At 42.3% G+C, this 21,865-nt stretch overlaps 1 protein-coding gene across 2 annotated transcripts in view; it reads left to right on the plus strand.

The window, feature by feature from the left end:
- Positions 1 to 21,865, plus strand: part of Xndc1n (XRCC1 N-terminal domain containing 1, N-terminal like) — a 43,575-nt gene that overhangs the window by 8,831 nt on the left and 12,879 nt on the right. Inside the window, exons 3-14 of one of the 2 annotated variants that reach the window (XM_048788140.1) lie at positions 1,965 to 2,106; positions 2,861 to 3,016; positions 4,100 to 4,278; positions 7,522 to 7,607; positions 7,850 to 8,022; positions 10,201 to 10,273; positions 13,906 to 14,030; positions 15,597 to 15,702; positions 16,697 to 16,742; positions 17,690 to 18,409; positions 20,358 to 20,570; positions 21,435 to 21,599. In XM_048788140.1, the coding sequence (XP_048644097.1) occupies positions 1,965 to 2,106; positions 2,861 to 3,016; positions 4,100 to 4,278; positions 7,522 to 7,607; positions 7,850 to 8,022; positions 10,201 to 10,273; positions 13,906 to 14,030; positions 15,597 to 15,702; positions 16,697 to 16,742; positions 17,690 to 18,409; positions 20,358 to 20,570; positions 21,435 to 21,599 (2,184 nt within the window). Of the gene's footprint in view, positions 1 to 1,964; positions 2,107 to 2,860; positions 3,017 to 4,099; positions 4,279 to 7,521; positions 7,608 to 7,849; positions 8,023 to 10,200; positions 10,274 to 13,905; positions 14,031 to 15,596; positions 17,566 to 17,689; positions 18,410 to 20,357; positions 20,571 to 21,434; positions 21,600 to 21,865 lie in introns of those variants that run through there. The other variant, XM_048788139.1, reaches the window with a different exon arrangement.

The following is a 21,865-nucleotide window of genomic DNA, read 5'->3' on the forward strand; positions in this document are numbered from 1 at the left end:
AAAAAAAAAAAAAAAAAAGTATATATATATATATATATATATATATATGTGTGTGTGTGTGTGTGTGTGTGTGTGTGTGTGTTTTTCTTTTCTCTGATAACTTTATTATCAGAAATCAGCTTAGGGGTTTTCCTGCTATGATTGACAATTGATGGGATTCAAAAAAATCAAAGTGATTTTGAAAATCTCTTATGGCCCAGAGAATAAAACATCCAGTTTGTTTTAAACTACTTTTAGATTTTCTTTAAACTGTAGTGGAAGACCTTTGGATAGGCCCTATCAATTATTTTTGGACTGCCAGAAGAACTTTATATTTCCTTTTTAGATGGAATGTATTTTGTGTGAGCAATTTAAACAAATAGTACTAACAGACTAAAATAAAATTTTAGGTAAGACTGATTCATTTGTATTAAAAAAAAAAAAATGCCAGAAGCTGGACATGGTGACACATGCTTGTAATCCCAGCCGTTCAGCAGGCTGAAGCAAAAGAATTGAAAGTTCGAGGCCAGCCTCAGCAATTTTGTGAGACCCTGTTTCAAACTGAAAAATATAAGGGGCTAGGGATATAGCTCAGTGATAAAGCACCCCTGGGTTCAATCCCCAGTACAACTACAATAATAAATGAAATGAAGTAATTATCCATCTTCCAATATTGTGGTTTCCAACCCTACTATGTGGGGGCCAACTTCTAGAAATTGAAAGGAGGGAGGACAAGTATGTCTCTAGGCATCCCCCCAACCTGTGCTTTAACCAGAGCTCTGCTTCTATTTGTTGAAAAAAATATTCAAACACACACATAACATGCTTCAGTATAAGATTTCAGTTAAAAAAGGGGATTTGGGGCAGAGGATATAGCTCAGTTGGTAGAGTGTTTGCCTTGCATGCACAAGGCCCTGGATTCAACCCCCAGCACCACCAAAAAAAAAAAGGAGGGGGTGGATTTTATTGCTGGAATAACATGGTTAGAAACCATGTGTCTAGGGCTGGGGATGTAGCTCAAGTGGTAACGCGCTCGCCTGGCATGCGCGGGGCGCTGGGTTCAATCCTCAGCACCACATAAAAATAAAATAAAGATGTTGTATCCACTGAAAACTAAAAAATAAATATTAAAAAAATATATCTCTCTCTCTCTCTCTCTTAAAAAAAATTATTAAAAAATGTGTCTAGCTTCCCCGCTCTCCTTATGGATGAAAAATTTTTGATCCAAAGAGGAAGTAGTTTGTTTAAGGCCTCTCAACCGAAAAGTATCTGACTTTGGGTTAAAACTCAGAATTTCTTTCTATGTAAATATATCACTATTATTGTCTTGGAATAATCACTTTATATATAGCATCCATTGTAAACTTAGAATAAAAATCTTTGGGGCTGGGGATGTGGCTCAAGCGGTAGCACGCTCGCCTGGCATGCGTGCGGCCAGGGTTCGATCCTCAGCACCACATACAAACAAAGATGTTGTGTCCGCCGAAAACTAAAAAATAAATATTAAAAAAATTCTCTCTCTGTCTCTCTCTCTCTGTCTTTCTTTAAAAAAAAATCTTTGCCCTTTTAGGATTGTTATAAACATAAGAAAATGTCTGAAATAGCTGATAAATCAAAGACATTAGTAGAGTGTAATGGTTAAAAGCTCTGGTTTTAGAAACCTGCTTTGGTTGGTTATCTGGCATGAGGCCTTGGGTAAGTTTCCGAGCTTCCCTAAACTTCAGTTTATTGATTTACTAACTAAGAAGTAATAATAATAAACATGTAGGATTAAATGAGGGAGTCTGGTAAATAGATAGAGGTAGATGGTATCTAAATCTCTTGGTACATGGTTCCTGTGTTACTGTGGATTCCCATCTGGTGCCTTTCTATAATGTTAGGGTGCTTTAAAAGACTTGGGATTATAGGGATGCCTTATTCATGGGCATATTTTTCCCCATAGACTTAGTAAAGTTCCTGATTCTCTCCTTCTCTCTCTGACTTAGGATCCCAAGTATCCTGTGGAGAACTTGCTGAACCCAGATAGTCAGGGGAGGCCTTGGCTCAGCTGCCCTCAGGACAAGAGTGGGCAACTGAAAGTGGAACTACAGCTGGAGAGGGCAGTGCCTATTAGCTATATTGATGTAGGTGAGTGAGTTCCCTGGGGCCTCTGAGGTAAGACACTGGAGTGATATTCCCCTCTAACCCCACTACTCAGAGGTCTTAGTTCATTCCAGCCAAGCAGCCTTCTGGAATAAGCCCTGCACAGGTGTGAAGGAGAAATGTGGCCTTTGCCCTTGGGGCCGATTTGGTGTTGGAGAACTCCATGGTCTCCATTCATATGAAATACAGTGTGAATGGAGCTCCTTGAACTATGCAATGTTCGGCTTTGATCTGTGTGATCTGTGTAAAGCCTTAGGACATTGGCCTAATTATAAATGCCAACAAATAGAATTTGTATACACCTCTAAATATTAGTGTTTGAGGATTACTGGTAAGGTGAACTGTGCATAGGAAAAGGTTGACTTAAGAATTCTTTGAAATAGAGAATTGACAAAGTCATCTGGTGCCAACTTTGTTAGGACAGAAAGATGTTGGGCTTCCTAGCAAGGATATAAGAGAAACAGAATTTGGCACTGCTTTCAGGGCCCAGGACAGGGAAGCAGCAAGTCTCTGCTGGATCTTCCCATGGTCATTTAGTGTAATTCCATGTTGTCATGTAGCCTGATACAGAACCTTTGTGTTATCATTAAATTATTGGTTCCTTGTGTGACTCCACATGTTGCCAGACCTTTCTGACTACCTGCTAGTTTTAGAATGAGGAATGTCCTCTTCCCGTCCAGTTCCCTTGTGTATAATTATTTCTATCGCACTTATCCTTTTCTCATCCTTTTGTCCCCAGGTAACTGTGGCTGTGCTTTCCTGCAAATTGATGTGGGCCGTTCTTCCTGGTCCCTAGACAGACCTTTCATCACCCTGCTCCCTGCAACCACACTAATGTCCCTCACCGATTCAAAGCAGGGGAAGAACCGCTCAGGGGTCCGCATGTTTAAAAATGGTAAAGAGGGCAACAGCAGAAGGGGGGTATGTTCCCGAGTAAGAAGGATGCAGTACTAGAGAGGATGTAAGTGCTTTGGAGTATAGATTGTGGGAGGGAGCCTGTTCAAGGGCTTAGTTATCTTAGGCTACTTCCTAAGAAGTAGATTAATTAGTGAGTGACATGCTTGTATGTGAATTCTTCGTGACGAGGATGCCTCATAGCTGGGGATGTTTATTAGCTACTGTATGATTGGTATTTCCCGTGACTTGTAGAGTCTGAAACAAAACACATGTTAATTACTATGTTTTTGGTTTGTATAAATGTATATAAGTATAGATGTAAGTAGCAGAAGGCTACATAATGGTTATATTTTATGTAGCATATAGTGTTTTCTGAATTCTGTTTATGTAGATATGCTCAGTGGGCACTGCAAAAGAAACATAGGATTTGATTCCTGTCCTCTAGGGATTTAGAGCCTAGTAAAGATTTGTCTGTGTTTAAATTGAAGGTGTTTGTAATGTCATAAAGGAAGAATGATACTGGAGGGGCATGTGAGGTGGAGAGGATGAAGTCCTGACTGGATAGTGTTAGAAATTAGAGTTGTGTTAGAAATTAAAGAGTTTGTAACATCAGTGTTTCATACTATGAGTGAGTGAATGTGCAGGACGTATAGCATCGTGAGAGAGGTTGAGGTCTTGTGGTTCGGGAAGTGTTGATATCTCAGCTAATCCATGAGCAAGCTGTTTCCCCATACCCTAGCACCACAGATGCCTCTTGGTTGATTGAGATATTGATGAGGTCCCTAGAGAGTTGTAGAATAAGGATGTACCCAGGCTGGAAATGGTGTGGAAGCATAATGGGGGAGTGATGGTCAGAAGGCAAGGAACTGGGTCTGAAAGAGCCCTAACAGGACTACTTGGTATTACCATTCCCTGAGCACCTAAACCTGAGGGGAATATTTACTGGTCGTCTTCATTCTTCGTCCTGTTGAAATTTGCTCTGTATAACCTGTCTTCTCTTTCCTTGGGATAAACTTTCTTTTATTTTTTTCCCTCCATTAATTCATTTTCCCCCTCAGTTTGTTTCTCTTTTTTCCTTGAGATGATTTCCTGGCTCCAGCCTCAGGAGAATCATGGGATCGACTTCGCCTGACTTGTTCCCAACCGTTCACACGTCATCAGTCCTTTGGCCTGGCCTTTCTGCGGGTGCGTTCCTCTCTGGACTCCTCAGATGACCCTGTGATGGATCTCTCAGTCCCTGTGAGCTCTGAGCTAAGCCAGGTATGTACTAGGGTAGAACCAGGATTTAGTATTTTCCCTCCCTTTGAGGGTTTTGGGTTAGAAAGCTGGTGCTTGATAATGAGGGGTAGACACACTGCACACAAGCACAGGTGGGCATGCTGCCCTTTCTTACAAGTAGGAATGAACTCTTCCCCTTCTCTCCCTTACACAGGGAAGTGCAAGTGAGTGAGCCAGGTTCCAGGATTGCAGGGCCCGGAGCTGACGTGAATGGAGCTAAATCTCCATGACCCTGGCCTTTCAATAAAATGGAAGCTCTGTGAAATTAGGGACCCGTTTGTCTTGTTCTATAAATGTATTCCTGGCACCTAGAACATTTCCTGGTAAAAAAGTTCATTGTGTAAAGGACCCTTGGAGGGGAGTCGCAGATAGTCACATAAAGTATTATTATTCAAACCAAGACACTTTAAAGGCAAAAGAGAGTACTGTTAATATTTGTAATGAGCCCAGCTCAATGGCACACACCTATAATCCCAGCTACTCAGGAAGATCACAAATTCAAGGTTAGTCTGGGCAATTTAATGCCTATCTCAAAATGTTTTAAAATGGGCCTGGGAAGGCCGAGGAGGTAGCTTAATGGCAGAGTGTTTGCCTAGCATTCTTGAGGCCCTGGGTTTAATCCCCAATACTGTAAGTAAGTAAATAAATAAATAGCTAGATAGATAAATAAATAAAATTTAGGAAGCCAGGCATGGTGGCACACACCTATAATACCAGCTGGAGGCTGAGATAGGAGTGTCTCAAGTTTGAAGCCAGCCTCAGCAATTTAGCAAGATCCTGTCTCAAAATAAAAGGGATTGAAGATGTAACTCAATGGTAGAGTTCAGTTAGCCTGGGTTCAGTCCCCACTACAGAAAGAAAGAAAGAGAAAGAAAAAATATTTACAGGACTGTCCCAGACAAACCAGGACATATATATGATCACCTTACTTTTCGGATAAATAAGGGATTTCCAGAATTTCTTTCATTTTGGCTGTTGAATTACTCTGCACTTCCACAACCTTGATTGGCTTGCAAGAAAGAAAGTTAACAACTCCAGAGCCGAGTCAGTAAGGCACTGAACAGTGAATAGAGTTAAACACACATGTAGTTACCGCATGAAATCATAAGAAAAGGCAGTGTAAAACATTCTGACAAGAGCCAGTTGGTATTTGGAAACCATTGGTGATACTCAGTTTTATAATTTTAAGATATCTAAAATGTCATAGGCCTTTTTTTCTACAGTGTAATTCTAATTGGTATATTGGAGTGAAAGCAAAACATAACAGCTTTTAACCTTCTGAAATAGAGTTATTATGATCACAAATATTCTAGTAAGAAAATAGGTCACACTGCTAATTCTTGGAGAGGATTTGAACCCAAGCTGCTTGACTCCACCTGGCCTGTGCTCATAAGCTGAATTCTAATGATCGATCTCATGTAGAATTAAGGTTAAATAATTATCTCCAAACACATATCTAGTTAGTTACCCTTTCTAGTAGTATTCACTCTAAAATTCATGTGGCAGGGCTGGGGATATAGCTCGGTGGTACTCTAGCATGTATTAGACTCTGAGTTTAATCCCCAGCACCAGAAAATATAAAATAAAATTCATGCAATTATGTAAAGAAAAAAAACTAAAATCCTCAAAAATTAAACAAAATATTTTAAAAATAATTATAGTTTATAATGACAATTAGAAATAGTAAACATTGAACATGTATGAAGACCCGAATTGTTGTGACTTTACTTTATATACAACTAGAGGTATGAAAAATTGCTCTATATGTGTAATAAGAATTTTAATGCATTCCGCTGTCATATATAAATAAAAAAATAAAATAAAATAAAATAAAGAAATGCAAAAAAAAAAAAAGAAAGAAAGAAAAGAAATAGTAAACAGTCAATGTGAATAAAAATACTAATTTCCAAGCTTTCAGAATGAGGTCAAGTCATACTTTATAAAAACATTTACCTTTAGAAGAATCCATAATAAGCCAAATGAAGTGGCACATCCCAGCAGCTTGGGAGGCTGAGGCAGGAGGATTATGAGTTCAAAGCCAGCATCAGCAACTTAGCAAGGCCCTAAGCAACTCAGTGAGACCCTGTCTCTAAAAAAATTACAAAAAAGGGCTGGAGATGTAGCTTCTTTCTGTAGGGCTGGGGATCAAACCCAGGGCCTCACATTACTAGGAAAGCAGCCTATGACACTGAGCCACATCCCCAACCCAATTATTCTTTTTAACTTAAGGGAAAAAAGGAAATTTGAAAAAATGAAAAGGTCAATAATGACAGGTGCATTTTTTAAAAAAATATTTTTAGTTGTAGATGGACACAATGCCTTTGTTTATTTAGGTTTTTTATGTGGTGCTAGGGATTGAACCCAGTGCCTTGTGAGGGCTAGGCAAGCATTCTACCACTGAGCCACAACCCCACCTCACAGATGCATTGCTTTGACAAAGAATTATAAACTGTAGTGTACTACCTAAATAAAAATCTATGTAGAAATGATCATGTGATATCTATATATGTGCACATTTATACATGTGTGTGTGTGTGTGTGTGTATATATATATATATATATATATATATATATATATATATATATAAACATCTCTTTATAGGTAGCTAGAAATGATGACCAAATGTGGTAGGCTTTTATTGCACATGAACAAAATTGTTCACAAAATGAATCATACTGTTAATTAAACAGTATTATCAAATAAATACATACATATTATTTTTTTCTCTCAAAGATATATAGACGGCTCAGCAGTAGAGCGCTTGCCTACCACGTATGAGGCCCTGTGTTCGATCCTCAGCACCACATAAAAATAAATTAATTAATTAAATTAAAAATAGAGGTATAAAAAGATATATAGAGATGAATGGCTTAAATCAATTTTATATATGGACAATTAAAATATACATATTTTTGAAAGTTTGAACATGACAAACAAAAGTTTGCACATGATATCAGTCTCTATAGCCCTGTTTTTTCCAATAGGTGTATTTTTTTTTATCCATGGGGGTTTTCATGGTCATGGCAAAACTCTTTGCATTGGAGAACTAAATATACAAAATCACAGAATCTTATATCATAGAACCAGAAGAGAATTTGAGAGTCTGCACACATCTGCCAATATACCATGTATAAGTTACAGCAGATACATTCACTAAGATGAGTTCCTAGGTGACAGTGTCCCCTGGTGGTGGATCTTGATATTCCATATTTCTCTGTTCTCAGGGCTCTTCTGACACTCAGGAGTCGCATCCTCAACCCTGGCTGGCTAATCCTTCTATCCGGAGGACATTCTTCCCAGAACCCCAGACGTATGTAGCTGCCAGAGCAAAGATCTACCAGTCACTTCTCAGATCTTTCTCCTAGAAGAGAAAGGCTACCATGTCACTCCCAAGCACACAAGCCCAGCCTGGGTTTCCCTAATTAATCACATCTCTCTCGCCCTAACCCTACCCATATATCAAACTGGCTTTCTCACTAGATGCCAGCAACTTGGGTGAGCAGAACGGGATCTGTGTTCCAAGTGAAATTATTAACTCTTATTTCTCTGCAGAAGCTCTAAGAAGATTTCAGAGCTCAAGGATATCCTAAAGCAGCTACAACCAGGGACTCTGGGGCGTTCAGCCCATATGGTGCTTTCTGCAGCCCACAGGGCACCTTCAGCCAGTGTGGCAAGCCCAAAGAGCAATCATGCAGAACCAGGTCCCAGTCTTCCAAAGAAAGCAGGTAAGGCCTAGTAACCTGCTCCTTAATGTTCCTAGCAATGTCCTTTCTTGAATCCACCACTGCTGTACATGGATGGCTCACAAGTAGTACTTCATGTGAAAGAAAAAAAACTATTGTCAGCAGAGAAGAGAAGTCAAATAATATATAATGATTGAAAGAGCATTGACCTAAATCAAAAATCCTTATCTCTTTGGGCCTCAGTTCCCTTGTCTTAAAAGTGAAGGGATTAAACTAAATACCTAGACTTCTTAGAGTATCCTTATTCTGTGGTCATCTCAGAAAGACAATTAAAGAGTGATGGGGTTTGGAGTTTATTGGAGAAATAAGGTGGCAGAATAGTGTAGTTTAATGAGAAAAGAAGAAATAATTAAAAGATTCTTGGTGGGGCTAGGATTGTGGCTCAGTAGTAGAGTGCTCGCCTAGCATGCATGAGGCACTGGGTTTGATCCTCTGCACCACATGAAAATAAATAAATAAAATGAAGGTGTTGGGTCCATCTATAATTTTAAATATATATATTAAAAAAAAGAGATTGTATCCACCAAAAACCAAAAAAAATAAATATTAAAAAAAAAAAAAAGACTTTTGGGGTTCTGTTTTGCACCAGACATTGCTAGGCACTTTTACCAACTTTACCTATTTAATGTTCACAACAAACTTATGTCCTCATTTTACAAAGAATGTAAGGTTCAAAGAGGTTACATTTTTGAGTCACTCTAACATTCTGTTCTTTTTATTTTTCCAAATAGCAAGAAAGAGAAAACCAATAAGGTTATCAACAAAAAGTTAAAAACACAGGATAGTTTGTTGTTTCATTGGGAAAATTTTTTAAAGGAAAAGGTTTGCCTATCATTTCAAAGGACTAAACAAATTAGTGAAATAATGAATGTATAATTTTATTGCAAAAATAGGAAATATTGATTCTTTTTTGTTGTGTAACAGATTACCTCAAAATCATCTTATGGTCCGTGATGATTAGGAATCCACTCATGGCTTAGGTGGGTCCTCTAGCTCTGGATCTGTCACAAGGCTGTAGCCGTCTCAGTGCTCAGCTAGAAAGGGCCTGCTTCATAACCCACACACATGGTTGTTGGTCAGATTCATTTCCTCATGTGATATTGGACTGTGGTTCCTTCAATTCCTTTGCTATCCAGGCACAATGGTGCATGCCTATAATCCCAGAGGCTCAGGAGGCTAAGGCAAGAGGATCACAAGTTCCAAGCCAGCCTCAGCAACTTAGTGAGACCCTAAGCAACTCAGCAAAACCCTGTCTCTAAATAAAATATTAAAAAAGGGCTGGGGATGTGGTTCAGTGGCTAAGCACCCTTGGGTTCAATCCCTGGTACAAAAAAAAAAAAAAAAAATTTTTTCCTCTGCCATGAAATACTCTCTATAAAGTATCTCACAGTGTGGTAGCTTGTTTCATTAGTGAACAAACAAGAGGGCAAAATGGAGTGCCAGAGAGAGGGAGTGTGCACATGCTACAGCATGTTGCAAGAAACTGACAGATTATGTCATCCCATCACTTGTGTCATATGCTGTTCTTTAGAAGCAAGTCATTAGGTCCAGGCCACACTCAGGGAGAGACATGAATATCAGGAGACAGCAATCAATGGGAGTCCTCTCAGAAGCTGTCTTCCATATAATGAAAGACATAGTTTATTATTTTAAGAGAAGGAAAATGGAATGGAACCAACCATTTTGGGACATTTACTACATACTGAGCTCCAGAGCTATAAAAGCACTTTGATATTAAATGCTGTACAAAATGTCTCTTAAATTCTGAATAACTAGACAGATGACAGTTACTAAATTTTGTTATCACTCATTGACAGATATTTATTGAACATTTCTTACATGACAAGCATGTGCCATGTTATCACAGTAAATAAAATAGCAATGATTCTACCCTAATGAGGAGATACGTACCCATGTCACACAAAGAAATCTGAAACTAAAATAGTGATAAGTACAGCGAAGGAAAATCATAATAGGATGATTAGAATTAGATTAGAGAATCCAGGAAAAACGACTCATAGGCAATAGCATTTCATCTAAGACTTGAAGAGTGAGAATTAACCAGGCAAAGAGGGTGGAAACGGTATTCTTCAAAGAAGATACATGATATGTGAAAACCTTTTGTGAATGAGCTATCTTTAATGAGCATTTCTAACACAGTGCCCAGAGCAGAGGAGGAGGACTCAGAGAATGATGTTGGCAGGACAAAGAGACGAAAAATGCAGGACCAAAGGTAAGTAGGTCAACGTGAAAGGCCAAATCACCTCCCCAAACCTTATCATCCTTCTACAGCTGTTCTCCACCCACTCATGCGTCAGGTAGGTCAGAGAGCACCCTTGGGTCTGGGTCTTGAGCTCTTAGTCTAGAACTTAGAAGAGAAACAAGTACTTGTCCGTGTGTCATCAGGCAAGAAGGCAGCCCTATAGGGAGCCAGAATCTGTAGATGAGTACACTGCGTCTCAAGGATTTCATAAAAATTTAAATCTTTTCTGCTTCAAAAGTCATTTTCAAGGAAATAAAAAGATATTCCATTGAATATGGGAGAAAATATTTGTATATTATATTACATATTTTATATATATCTCTTAAATATAAAATATATAAAGAACTCTTCTAAATCAACGATACAAAGATAACCTAATTGTAAAAGTGGACAAGGAGGGCTGGGGTTGTGGCTCAGTGGCAGAGTGCTTGCCTAGAATGTCTGAGGCACTGGGTTCGATCCTCAGCACCACATAGAAATAAATAAAATAAAGGTCCATCAACAATTAAAACAATATTTTTTAAAAAATGGACAAAGAATCTGAATAGAATTTTTTCTCAAGAAGATGTAAAATGACCAATAAACATGAAAGATGCACAGCATCAGTCACCATCAGAGAAATGGGATGACTAATTAAAAAGATGGACAATAACAAGTGTTGGCAAAGATTTAGAGAAATTGGAACTTTTATAAATTACCAGTAGGAATGTAAAACAGCGCAGCTTAGACTGAGAACATAGCTCAGTGGTAGATATTTTCCTGGCATTCATAAGGCCTTTGGTTCAATCCCCAGCACTGGGGGGAAAAAAAATCAAAGTTAAATAAAATAGTGCACCTGCTTTGGAAAACAATTTGGCAATTCAGAAACCTAAAGATAGAGTTACCACATGATTCAGTGATTCTATGCCTAGTGTATACCCACAGGTATTCACATAACTTATATGTCCATAGCAGCATTATTCACAATAGTTGGAAAGTAGAAACAACCCAAATATCCATCAACTGGTGAATGGATAAACAAAGTGTAGTGTATATATACACAATGGAATATTATTTGTCCATGAAAAAGGAATGGTTATAGTTACTTGAAAGGCTGAAATGCTGAAAAAGGAGGTTTACAAGTTTGAGACCAGCCTAGGCATCTCAAAATACAAAATCAAAAGGAATGGAATATAGCTCAGTGGTAGAGTGCCCCTAGGTTCAATCCCCAATACCCAGGTGAATTTAGTATTTTAGATGTATTGTATAATACCTGTTCTAATATGAAAAAACCTTGAAAACACTGAGTGAAAAAAGTCCATCACAAAAGACCACATGTAGTAGGATTCCATTTATACAGAATGTCCACAATAGATAAATCCATAGAAACACGAAGTATATATAAGTATTGTAGTACAGAGGAATGGGGAGTCACTGCTAATGGGTTTGGGATTTCTTTGGGGGGGTAGTAAAAACCTGCCAGAATTAGATATAGTTGTGGTTACTTGACTTGGTGAAGATACTAAATTTACCTGTTGAGGGTGGGTACTGGGAATTGAACCCAGGGGCACTCTTCCACTGAGCTATATTCCATTTCTTTTGATTTTTTATTTTGAGATGCCTAGGCTGTTCTCAAACTTGTAATCCTCCTTTTTCAGCGTTTCAGCCTTTCAAGTAACTGGGATTATAGACTTGGCCCACTATAGCCTGCCAAAATTCACTCTTTTTGCGGGGAGGAGGTACTGGGACTTGAACCCAGGGGTACTTTACCACTAAGCTACATATATTCTCAGTCCTTTTTTACTTTGAGACAGGATCTCACGAAGTTACTTAAGCCCTTGCCAAATTGCTGAGGCTGGCCTTGAATTTGCAATCCTCCTGCCTCAACTTTTTAAGTAGCTGGAATTCCAGGGTATATTACTGCACCTGGCCAAAGTTCACATTTTTTTTTTTTTAAACATATTTATTTATTTATTTATTTTTTTAGTTATTGGCAGACACAACATCTTTGTTTGTATGTGGTGCTGAGGATCGAACCCGGGCCGCACGCATGCCAGACGAGCGTGCTACCACTTGAGCCACATCCCCAGCCCCCAAAGTTCACATTTTAAAAGGGTGAATTTCAGACTTTCTTTCTGGAGATAACCCATATTCTCCTGTAAATATACTTCTACTTTCCTATAAACCTGTGTCTATGCTTTTTTTGTGTGTGTGGTGTTGAGGATTGAACCCAGGGTCTTGTGCATGTGAGGCAAGCACTCTACCAACTGAGCTATATCGCCAGCCCTCTGTCTATGCCTTTAAAAAAAAAAAAAAAAAAATGAAGGGCCCAGCATGGTGGCACTTATCTGTAATCTCAGCAACTTAGCAAGACCCATCTCAATATAAAAAGTAAAAAGGGCTGGGGATGTGGCTCAGTGGTTAAACACCCCTCGGTTTAATCCCCAATACTAAAAAAAAAAAAGGTAGGGGGTAATGTTATGGTATGTGTATGATACATCAATTAAAAAATAATTAATGGGGCTGGGGATGTGGCTCAAGTGATAGTGCGCAGGCCTGGTATGTGCGAGGCACTGGGTTCAATCCTCAGCACTACATAAAAATAAATTAAAAAGATATTGTGTCTACCTAAAACAAAAAAATAAATATTAAAATAATAATAATAATTAAGGGCTGGGATTCTAGCTCAGCAGTAGAGCACTCGCCTAGCATAGGCTAGGCAACTGGGTTCGATCCTCAGCACCACGTAAAAATAAATAAAATAAAGGTATTGTGTCCAACTACAACTAAAAAAATATTTTAAAAAAATAGGGCTGGGTTGTGGTTTAGTGGTAGGGCACTTGTCTCGCATGCATGAGGCACTGAGTTCAATCCTCAGCACCACATAAGTAAACAAAATAAAGGTATTATGCCCATCTACAACTTAAAAGAAAAAAAAGTGTAAAAAGAAAATAAATAGGGCTGAGGTTGTGGCTCAGTGGTAGAGCGCTCACCTAGCATGAGCAAGGCCCTGGGTTCGATCCTCCGCACCACATAAAAATAAGTAAAATAAAGGTATTGTATCCAACTACAACTAAAAAATAAATTTAAAAAGAAAAGAAATAAATGATTTAAATCTAAGAACAATAATAGAAGCTCTGGGGTTTTTTTGGTTTCATTTTCTTCAGTGGGGATTAAACCCAGGGTCTTCATGCCAGGCAAACCCTCTACCACTGAACTATACCCCCCAGCCCCAGAAGCTCTGTTGTCAGATGTTCAAAGGTTAAATGATTTCCTTCACCCAGCAGGGTAACACACACCTATAATACCAGCTACTCAGGAGGCTTAGGCAAGAGAATGGCAAGTTCAAGGCAAGGGCAACTTAGACCCTATTTCAACATGAAAATGATTAGGGTTGTACTTAGTAGTTGATTACTTGCCTAGCATGCAAGAGGCTCTGAGTTTAATCCCCAGTACTACAAAAGGAAAAAAAAAAAAAGTCCTTTAAATCTGGTATGTCAAATGGGAAAACTATCACTCCAACCCAGTGTTACTAGGTCAACATCACTGTTCTAAATACTTTTTGCTCTAATTCTAGATTCCTTCAGCCCTTATAGCTTTTCACGGATAGCTTTTTCTTACAGGCCTTTGACCAACTCAAACTCCCGGCTGAACAGGAAGGGGACAGTAAAGGCAAGGCAAAGAGAATACCAATCCCAGGCCCAAAACAGTGGTGTCCAGAATAGTGAACAATGCCCCATTTGTGCAGGTAAGCTGCTTCAGTCTGGGAGGGTGGTCATGTGATTACTAAGCATTCCTTAAGGGAAGAATAGGAAATCTGGGGGTACTGTGCAGAAACTTTTGGATTTGGACTCCTTGCCTCTGTCATCTCTACAGTTCCCACCTATGTAACCTATGTGTCCCACCTATGTATTTTTAGCCAAATGTCATTCAAGACAAGTTTATATTGAGCACCTGCTCCCTTCACATCAGGTAAGCTGAGGAAGTGACAAGGGCCCCAACTCTCTGGAGAAGCTAAACACAAACAATGTAAAACACTGTCAGAGAAAGCCTAGAATTTTCTTCATAACTTTTTTCTCTGTCCAAATTCTGCTTACTCTAAGTTTCTGTTCAAATTGTTAGTTCTTGCTGGGTGTGGTGGCATATACCTGTAATCCTAGTGACTTAGAAGACTGAGGCAGGAGGGTTACAAGTTTGAGGCCATCTTCAGCAATTTAGCAAGGCCCTGAACAATTTAGTGAGGTTCTGTTTGAAAATAAAAATTAAGGGGTCTGGGGTTGTGGCTCAGCGGTAGAGCACTTGCCTACCACATGTGAGGCCCTGGGTTCGATCCTCAACACCACATAAAAAATAAAAATAAAGATATTGTGTCCACCTAAAACAAAAAAACAAACAAAAGGTATTGTGTCCAACTACAACTAAAAAATAAATATTTTTTTTTTAAAAGAAAGAAAATAAAAATTAAAAGAGCTGCAGCCGAGCACAGTGGCACACGCCTATAATCCCAGCAGCTAGGGAAGATGAAGCAGGAGGATAGAGAGTTCAACCCAGCCTCAGCAAGGCGCTAATCAACTCATTGAGACCCTGTCTCTAAATAAACTTCAAAATAGGGATGGAGATGTGGCTCAGTGGTTGAGTGCCCCTGCGTTCAATACCCAGTACCACAAAAAAGAGCTGGAGATGTAGCTCAGTGGTAGAACACCCCTGGAACGAATGGTACTTCTTTGCCAAAACTTCTCTGATCTTCACAAATAATCTCTCCCAGTTGAGCTCCTGCAGCATTCTCTTAATTCCATGGACTATGCACTTCTCACCTACTTTCTGTCAATATTTTTTTTGTTCCCAGTTTATCTTCACCACTAGACTACATTCCATAAGGATAGTCTGTTTACTTCAGCTCTTAGCATACTGTCAGGCACATAGTGAATACTTAATAAATGTTTGACAGATACATGATAGTGTCTCTCAGGTGTCACATATTTAGCCATGATAAATTTTCTACAAGAACAGCTGCATTTTGGCAGTAGATACACCTTTCAGGCTTCTTTTTTTTTTTTTTTGTACTGAGGATTGAATCCAGGGATGCTTTACCACTAGGCTACATCCCCATTCCTTTTTAATTTTTTGAGACAGGGTCTTGCTGAGTTGCTTAGGTCCTCACTAAGTTGCTGAGGCTGGCTTTGAATTTATGATCCTCCTGAGTTGCTAGGATTACAGGCATATGCCTCCATGCCTGGCTCCCTTCAGACTTCTTGGGGTGCCATCCTTCCTAAGAACAGGCCCAATTGTGTTTACCTCTTTCTCTCTCCCTTAGGTTCCTTCAGCATTGAGATTCTTCCCCTGCATGCTGCCACTTGTGGAGAGACCTCCCCGCCTCACCCAGCTTCTCCCTCCTCACCATCTTCATCCCAGTCTGTACTGTGGGTGTCCTCCCCAGAGAGTTCACCTCCCATTTCCTGGGTCCAGTGTCCCATCTGCCAGTTACAGTTCTCAGCAAGAGAAATAGAAGAACATGCCAGTGTGTGTGGGGAGGTTTTTCCAGCGTGAGCCATGAAATCCTGTGGTTTGGGCCCCCACTATGACTAAGACAGAGAAGTAGGTCTCTCACCTCTCACCTCTCTCTCTTTTTGTTGTTGTTTTGTTGTTGTTATTGTTGTTTCTGGAATTCAAAGGCCTCATGTGTCCTAGAAAAGGGCTGTACCGCTGAGCTATACCCCTAGCCCTGAAAGTGGATCTCTTGGCAGCTGAGAAGGACTGATGAAGGCAGTCCTCCCTTCCTCTCTTCATTTATTCCCTCAGGACACGCCTAGGGTACCACTGGGCCCAGCTCCCCATTCCTAGTTGTCAAGGATCTGTCACCATGGCACCCAATTCTCCTAAGAGCAGCTCTGTCCTTTTCCCCCTTGGAACTTTTGGGATGGAACTGGTAATCTTTAGGGCCTTGGGATAATGTCCAGAATGTCCTTCCCTCCAGGAATGGTATATATCCTCATGTCCATTTTCCTAAAAGGAAAACTGAGGACTAGTCCAAAGAAAAATACTGCCTGACAGATAAGAGCCTATTGTGTTCTGGAAAGATAAGTTTTGAGCATGAGACTGGCTTTTATATCCTTAGTTCCTGCCCTAGCTGTAATCACGTACTGCCATGTGACTTTAGTACAGTTATTTATCTTGGGCCCAGAATTTACTGTTGTAAACAGAGAAAATCCCTTTACCTGCTGCTCACAAAGTAGTTATAGAGCCCACATAGTTTAATGACTGGGGAATAATGCCAGGGACCTTGCACAAATCCCATTGCCCTTATACACAATGAGGTAGTTGGACCAGAGGGTCTCCAAGTTCCCTCAAACTATGATAGTCCAAATTCTATTTCTACCTTTTTTGAGCAACTATGCACTCTCTCCCTTTTCCCAGAGGATTTCATTGTATGACACTAACACCAGTTTCCTTGGTCCCCAGGGCAGGAAGCAGAGGGGGAGCAGCTGGTCCTGGCAAAGGGAGGGCCCGGGGCGGGGTTTTGAATGAGTGGGAAAGAAGATACTAGATGCATTCAGGGGAGCAGACAGAGGAGGAGTTCATGCCTTTGGTCCTTTCCTGCATAGCTGGGTGCAGCCATGGACCCTCTCACGGTAAGAACCCTCTGCTCCCCTTCCTCCATCCTACTCCCATTCCTCATTATGGACAAAGCAATAGATTGGTGAGTCGGCAGGGGAAGCTTAGCTGCCAGGCAGGTTGTGAGCTTTACTATGTGAGTGGAAGAGCCCCCAGAGCCTTGAACTGAACCCAAAGGAAGAGCAATGAGCATGGGCCTCAAAGAAGAGGGATAAGGCAGTAAGTACCAAGGAGAGAGAAATGCCCTCCAAAGTAGCAGAGGGCAAAGCGAGAGGGGTTTGTTGGAGAAAAAAACATGTTGGGATATTGGTAGGAGTTCTATTCAGAGCTGGGGATGGGTGTTCATAGTTAAAAAGATCTTCCTGTGTGGACATGCTTGGACCTGCCCTTTCGAGAAGCTGTGGGACTTCCAGAGGGATGAGCAGCTGGAAGATGAAGTCAACAAGATGGGAGCTGGGTCCTGGCCAGATCCTTTGTGCCTACATGTAGGGTTAGGCTCCCTGTGCAGCCCTGCTTTAACCTACCCTTTCTCAGGGCATCCATTTGGACCCAATGTATTTAGGTCCCTGTGAAGGTGGAAGTTAAACTAAGGACAAGGACCAGCTGAGATCCATTCTGGCACTATCTCTTTCACTAACATGAGAATCTACACAATAAAATGGTGAATAAGAGACTTTTTGCCTGTATGTATTGGGCAGGGAAGGACACAGTGGTAGCTAGTGGGAGGGTAAGAGAGACTCTAAAACAAAGGAGACTAGAAACTCAGAATCCTGTCCTCTCCACTCCTTCATCCAGCTACAGCCTAACTGGACTGAGATTGTGAACAGAAAGCTCAAGTTCCCACCTCCACTCTTGGGTGCCATCCAAGAGGGGCGACTGGGTCTTGTGCAGCAGTTGCTGGAGTCAGGGGTCGAGGCCACAGGCAGTGGGCCAGGTGGGCCCCTGCGGAATGTGGATGAGGCTGAGGATCGCTCCTGGAGGGAAGCTCTCAACCTGGCCATCCGCCTGGGTCATGAGGCCATCACCGATGTGTTACTGGCCAATGTCAAGTTTGATTTCCGACAGATCCATGAAGCCCTACTAGTAGCAGTGGACACAAACCAGCCAGCAGTGGTGCGTCGCCTGCTGGCCCGGCTGGAAAGGGAGAAGGGTCGCAAAGTAGACACCAAGTCTTTCTCGCTGGCTTTCTTTGATTCATCGATCGATGGCTCCCGCTTTGCACCTGGTGTCACCCCACTCACCCTGGCCTGCCAGAAGGACCTATATGAGATTGCGCAGTTGCTTATGGACCAGGGTCACACCATTGCCTGGCCCCACCCCGTCTCCTGCGCTTGCCTTGAGTGCAGTAATGCCCGCAGGTATGACCTGCTGAAGTTCTCTCTGTCCCGCATCAACACCTACCGAGGCATTGCGAGCAGGGCCCACCTCTCACTGGCGAGTGAGGATGCCATGCTGGCTGCCTTCCAGCTCAGCCGCGAGCTCAGGCGCCTTGCACGCAAGGAGCCTGAGTTTAAGGTTGGTTCTCACACTTCCTCCTACCCTCGGTTACCTGCATCTGTTCTCAGGAATAGATAGGAGCCACAATCAGTCCTGGGACCCCTAGTCTTTGTCGTGGTGGTGTTGATACTGGTGATTAAACCCAGGGGTGCTTCACCACAGAGATACATCCCGGTTCTTTTTTTTCCCTAGTCGTTTTATATTTTGAGACAGAGTCTTGCTAAGTTACTGAGGTTGAACTTGCTATCCTTCTGCCTCAGCCTCCAGAATAGCTGGGATTACAGGTGTTTGCCACCGTGCCAGGCTAGGGGCACCTAGTCTTATGCAAGAGGCACAACCCCGACCCTAGGGGTGCTCTAGGTCTATCTGAAGGAAGAGAAAGAAAATAGAAGAACAGTTGGACAGACTTACATATGACATTCAGTAGAACCTGTCTTTTTGGAGTTCCTATTGTGTGTTCCATGGGGTGGGGCCAGGCAATGGTGTGGCCCTGGTCCTGGATATTCTGTCTTGGGACTCTAACGCAGGGAGAGGGTGACAAGACACTCCCAGGGCTTCATTTAGTGCTTCTGTGTCCACAGGGCTGCCAAAGCCCAGAAAGCAGTCAGGAAGCTGCAGCTGTTGTGTTCAGGGAACACTCCAGGGAGGAAGCAGCATTCAGGTTAGCTGTGCGTGGAGAAGCAAGAAGGGTATTTGAAGTAGGGCTACAGTCCCAGCAAAGGCTGTCAGGTAGCAAAAGTATGTGTGGTGATAAGTACAGGGGAACCCTGTGCAAGATCGAATATATGAGTGGAGCCTGGAGCCAGGGACCAATCCAGTTCACCCATCGCTTAGCCACTGGCATCCTGTGAGCCAAGCCAGACTCAAAATTGCCATTAGACAGGGAAGCATAGAAGAGTGTTAAAATGAAGGCCTGAGCCTGGCGCAATGGCATATGCTGTGGCTTGTGCATAGTCCAAGGCTAGACTCAGCAACTTGGTGAGACCCTATCTCAAAAATTAAGGGCTGGGGCTGGGGCTCAGTGGTAGAGCGCTTGCCTAGTATGTGTGAGGCATTTAGTTCAATTCTCAGCACCACATAAAAATAAATAAATAAAGATCCACCAACAACTAATAAAATATTTAAAAACAAAAGTAAGAATGGCTGGTGATATAGCTCAGTGATAGAGCATCCCTGGGTTCAATCCCCAGGACTGCAAAAATAATAAGTAATTAAATGAAAGCCTAAGGCAGGATGTGGCCTGTTGCCATGCCAGCCAGGGCAGGAGCATGCTTCCCCCACCAGGAGCTTGGATGGACAACATGAAAAGCTCCCACTGCACAGCTAGCAGGAAAGGGCGGTCCTTTCCAAAGGACTTTCCCTCCATTCTCACAGCAGCCCATGGAAGGAAGCAAAGTAGAAAGTTCCCATCTCCACTTTTCAGGCAGGGAAACTGAGGCCTGAAGTAGGGAAGGACCTGACCCAATGTGACACCACCAAAGGGGCAGTGCTGGGAGGTGACCTAGCCTCTTGAAAGCCTGCCTTAGATCTTCTCTGGGGTAAGGGCCCCAAGTGAAATCAAGGGTAAGATGGGTAATGTGCCTTATTCATTTCTGCATCTCCTAAAATTGCCAACACGGGTTCTCATATAAGGTAGATGTTCAACAAAATTAAATGAGCACAAGAAAGATTAGAAGTTAAAGTGGGACAGGAAAAAGGAAAGTACAAGGAACAGGCTGAGGTGACAGAGGGTTTGGTTTGAAGTAACTTAGTGATGAGGTTGAAATAGCACCAGATAAGCAAAGGTGACCTGGAGGTACCTCATTATAGTAAGAAGATTGATGAGGTGTCAGAAAAGAAGTCAATGACTCAGTGATATCAGATGTAGAAAGGTCAAGACAGGTAGTCCACTGTCTGGGGGGGGGGGGCGGTAGGGAGGAAATTGTGTCCACAGGTGGCTGACACACACAGACCTACTTCCCTACAGCCTGAGTACATTGCCCTGGAGTCGTTGAGCCAGGACTATGGTTTTGAGCTGCTGGGTATGTGCCGGAACCAGAGCGAGGTCACTGCAGTGCTCAACGACATGGGCGACGACAGCGAGACTGAGCCTGAGGCTGAAGGACTGAGCCAGGCCTTCGAGGAGGGCATCCCCAACCTGGCAAGACTGCGGCTGGCTGTCAACTACAACCAGAAGCGGGTCAGCTGGGCCCTGCCTACCTCTCCTCACTGCCTTGATCCCTTGCCCTGCCATCTCTAGGTGTCCCCCAGTCCAGCCCCAAGCAACTCGTTTTCCTGGCCTCGGGACCCTCTGAGATGTTCATTCTGAGCACCTTCTAGCTAGGTCCCCAACCTTCCCTTCTTACCTTCAATCTAAGCCCCTAACCTCTCTCTAGAGAATCCACCTTTACACCCAGGCTTGCAGGTCTCAGGTTTAGCTTTGTCTCTAGTCTGCTGAGTGACTTGGGCCCAGTCTTGTTCTGTTGGATTTCAGTACTCACTGTACAAGATTAGACTGGATGTCTCGGGAATTAAACATCAAGTGATTCTTATTCTGTCTTATTAGACAACACCCCTCCCCCAATCTAAGACATGCTCCTTTTCTAGCTGCCTCTAGTCTCTTACCCCTTAATGTGATCTACCCTCAGATATCCTAACCCACCAAAAACTTAACCAAAACCCTTCCTCCATAGTGGCTCCCTTGGACCAGCCATGCAGGACAGCAAGCCCACTTTCCCTGCTCCTTCCCTTCTCAGGAGTGTTCAGACTGTTGTTACCCCCACATCTCTAGAAGGCAGGGAACCCTGGGAGTTCTGGGACTTGTACTCCCAGTTTTACCTGCCACTGCCTGACTTAGGAAACTCTTAGAGTTAGCCTCCTGAGGGCCAGAGAGGGCAGGGTCTGCGTGGGCTCATGGCAAGTGAGTTGCCTCTCTTCTGGGCTGGCCAGCAGGGAAAGAAAAGAAGGATGTTTGATCACTGGCAGAAAGTAAGGACATGCACCCAACCTGCTCATTCCTTCTCCCTGCCAGGTGGCTACCTCCTCATGCCCCATCTCTGCTTAGTTTGTAGCACACCCCATCTGCCAGCAAGTCCTGTCCTCCATCTGGTGTGGGAACCTGGCTGGTTGGCGTGGAAGCACCACCATCTGGAAGCTCTTTGTCGCCTTCCTCATCTTCCTCACCATGCCCTTCCTCTGCCTTGGCTACTGGCTGGCGCCCAAGTCTCGGGTACAAGAATAAGATAACTTGTTTATTGAGCACTTGGTTTATGCCAGGCCTTGTCCTGGGTGCTTTGTAGCTATAACTTTGTGCATGTTCCCACTCAGTAGCTTGATGAGCTCTGGAAGGTAGGGATTGCATTCCCAGTTGGTGGAGGAACTTCAGACACAGGCTATTTTTGCCCAGGACACGCAGCAAACAACAGTATCAGGATTTAAACTGCGGCCTCTACCTCCAAAGCCTGAATCCCTTATACAGTCCAATATTCTCTCTAG

The sequence above is a fragment of the Marmota marmota genome, unplaced genomic scaffold (genome assembly GCF_001458135.2).
Source record: "Marmota marmota marmota unplaced genomic scaffold, marMar, whole genome shotgun sequence".
Lineage (NCBI taxonomy): Eukaryota > Metazoa > Chordata > Mammalia > Rodentia > Sciuridae > Marmota > Marmota marmota.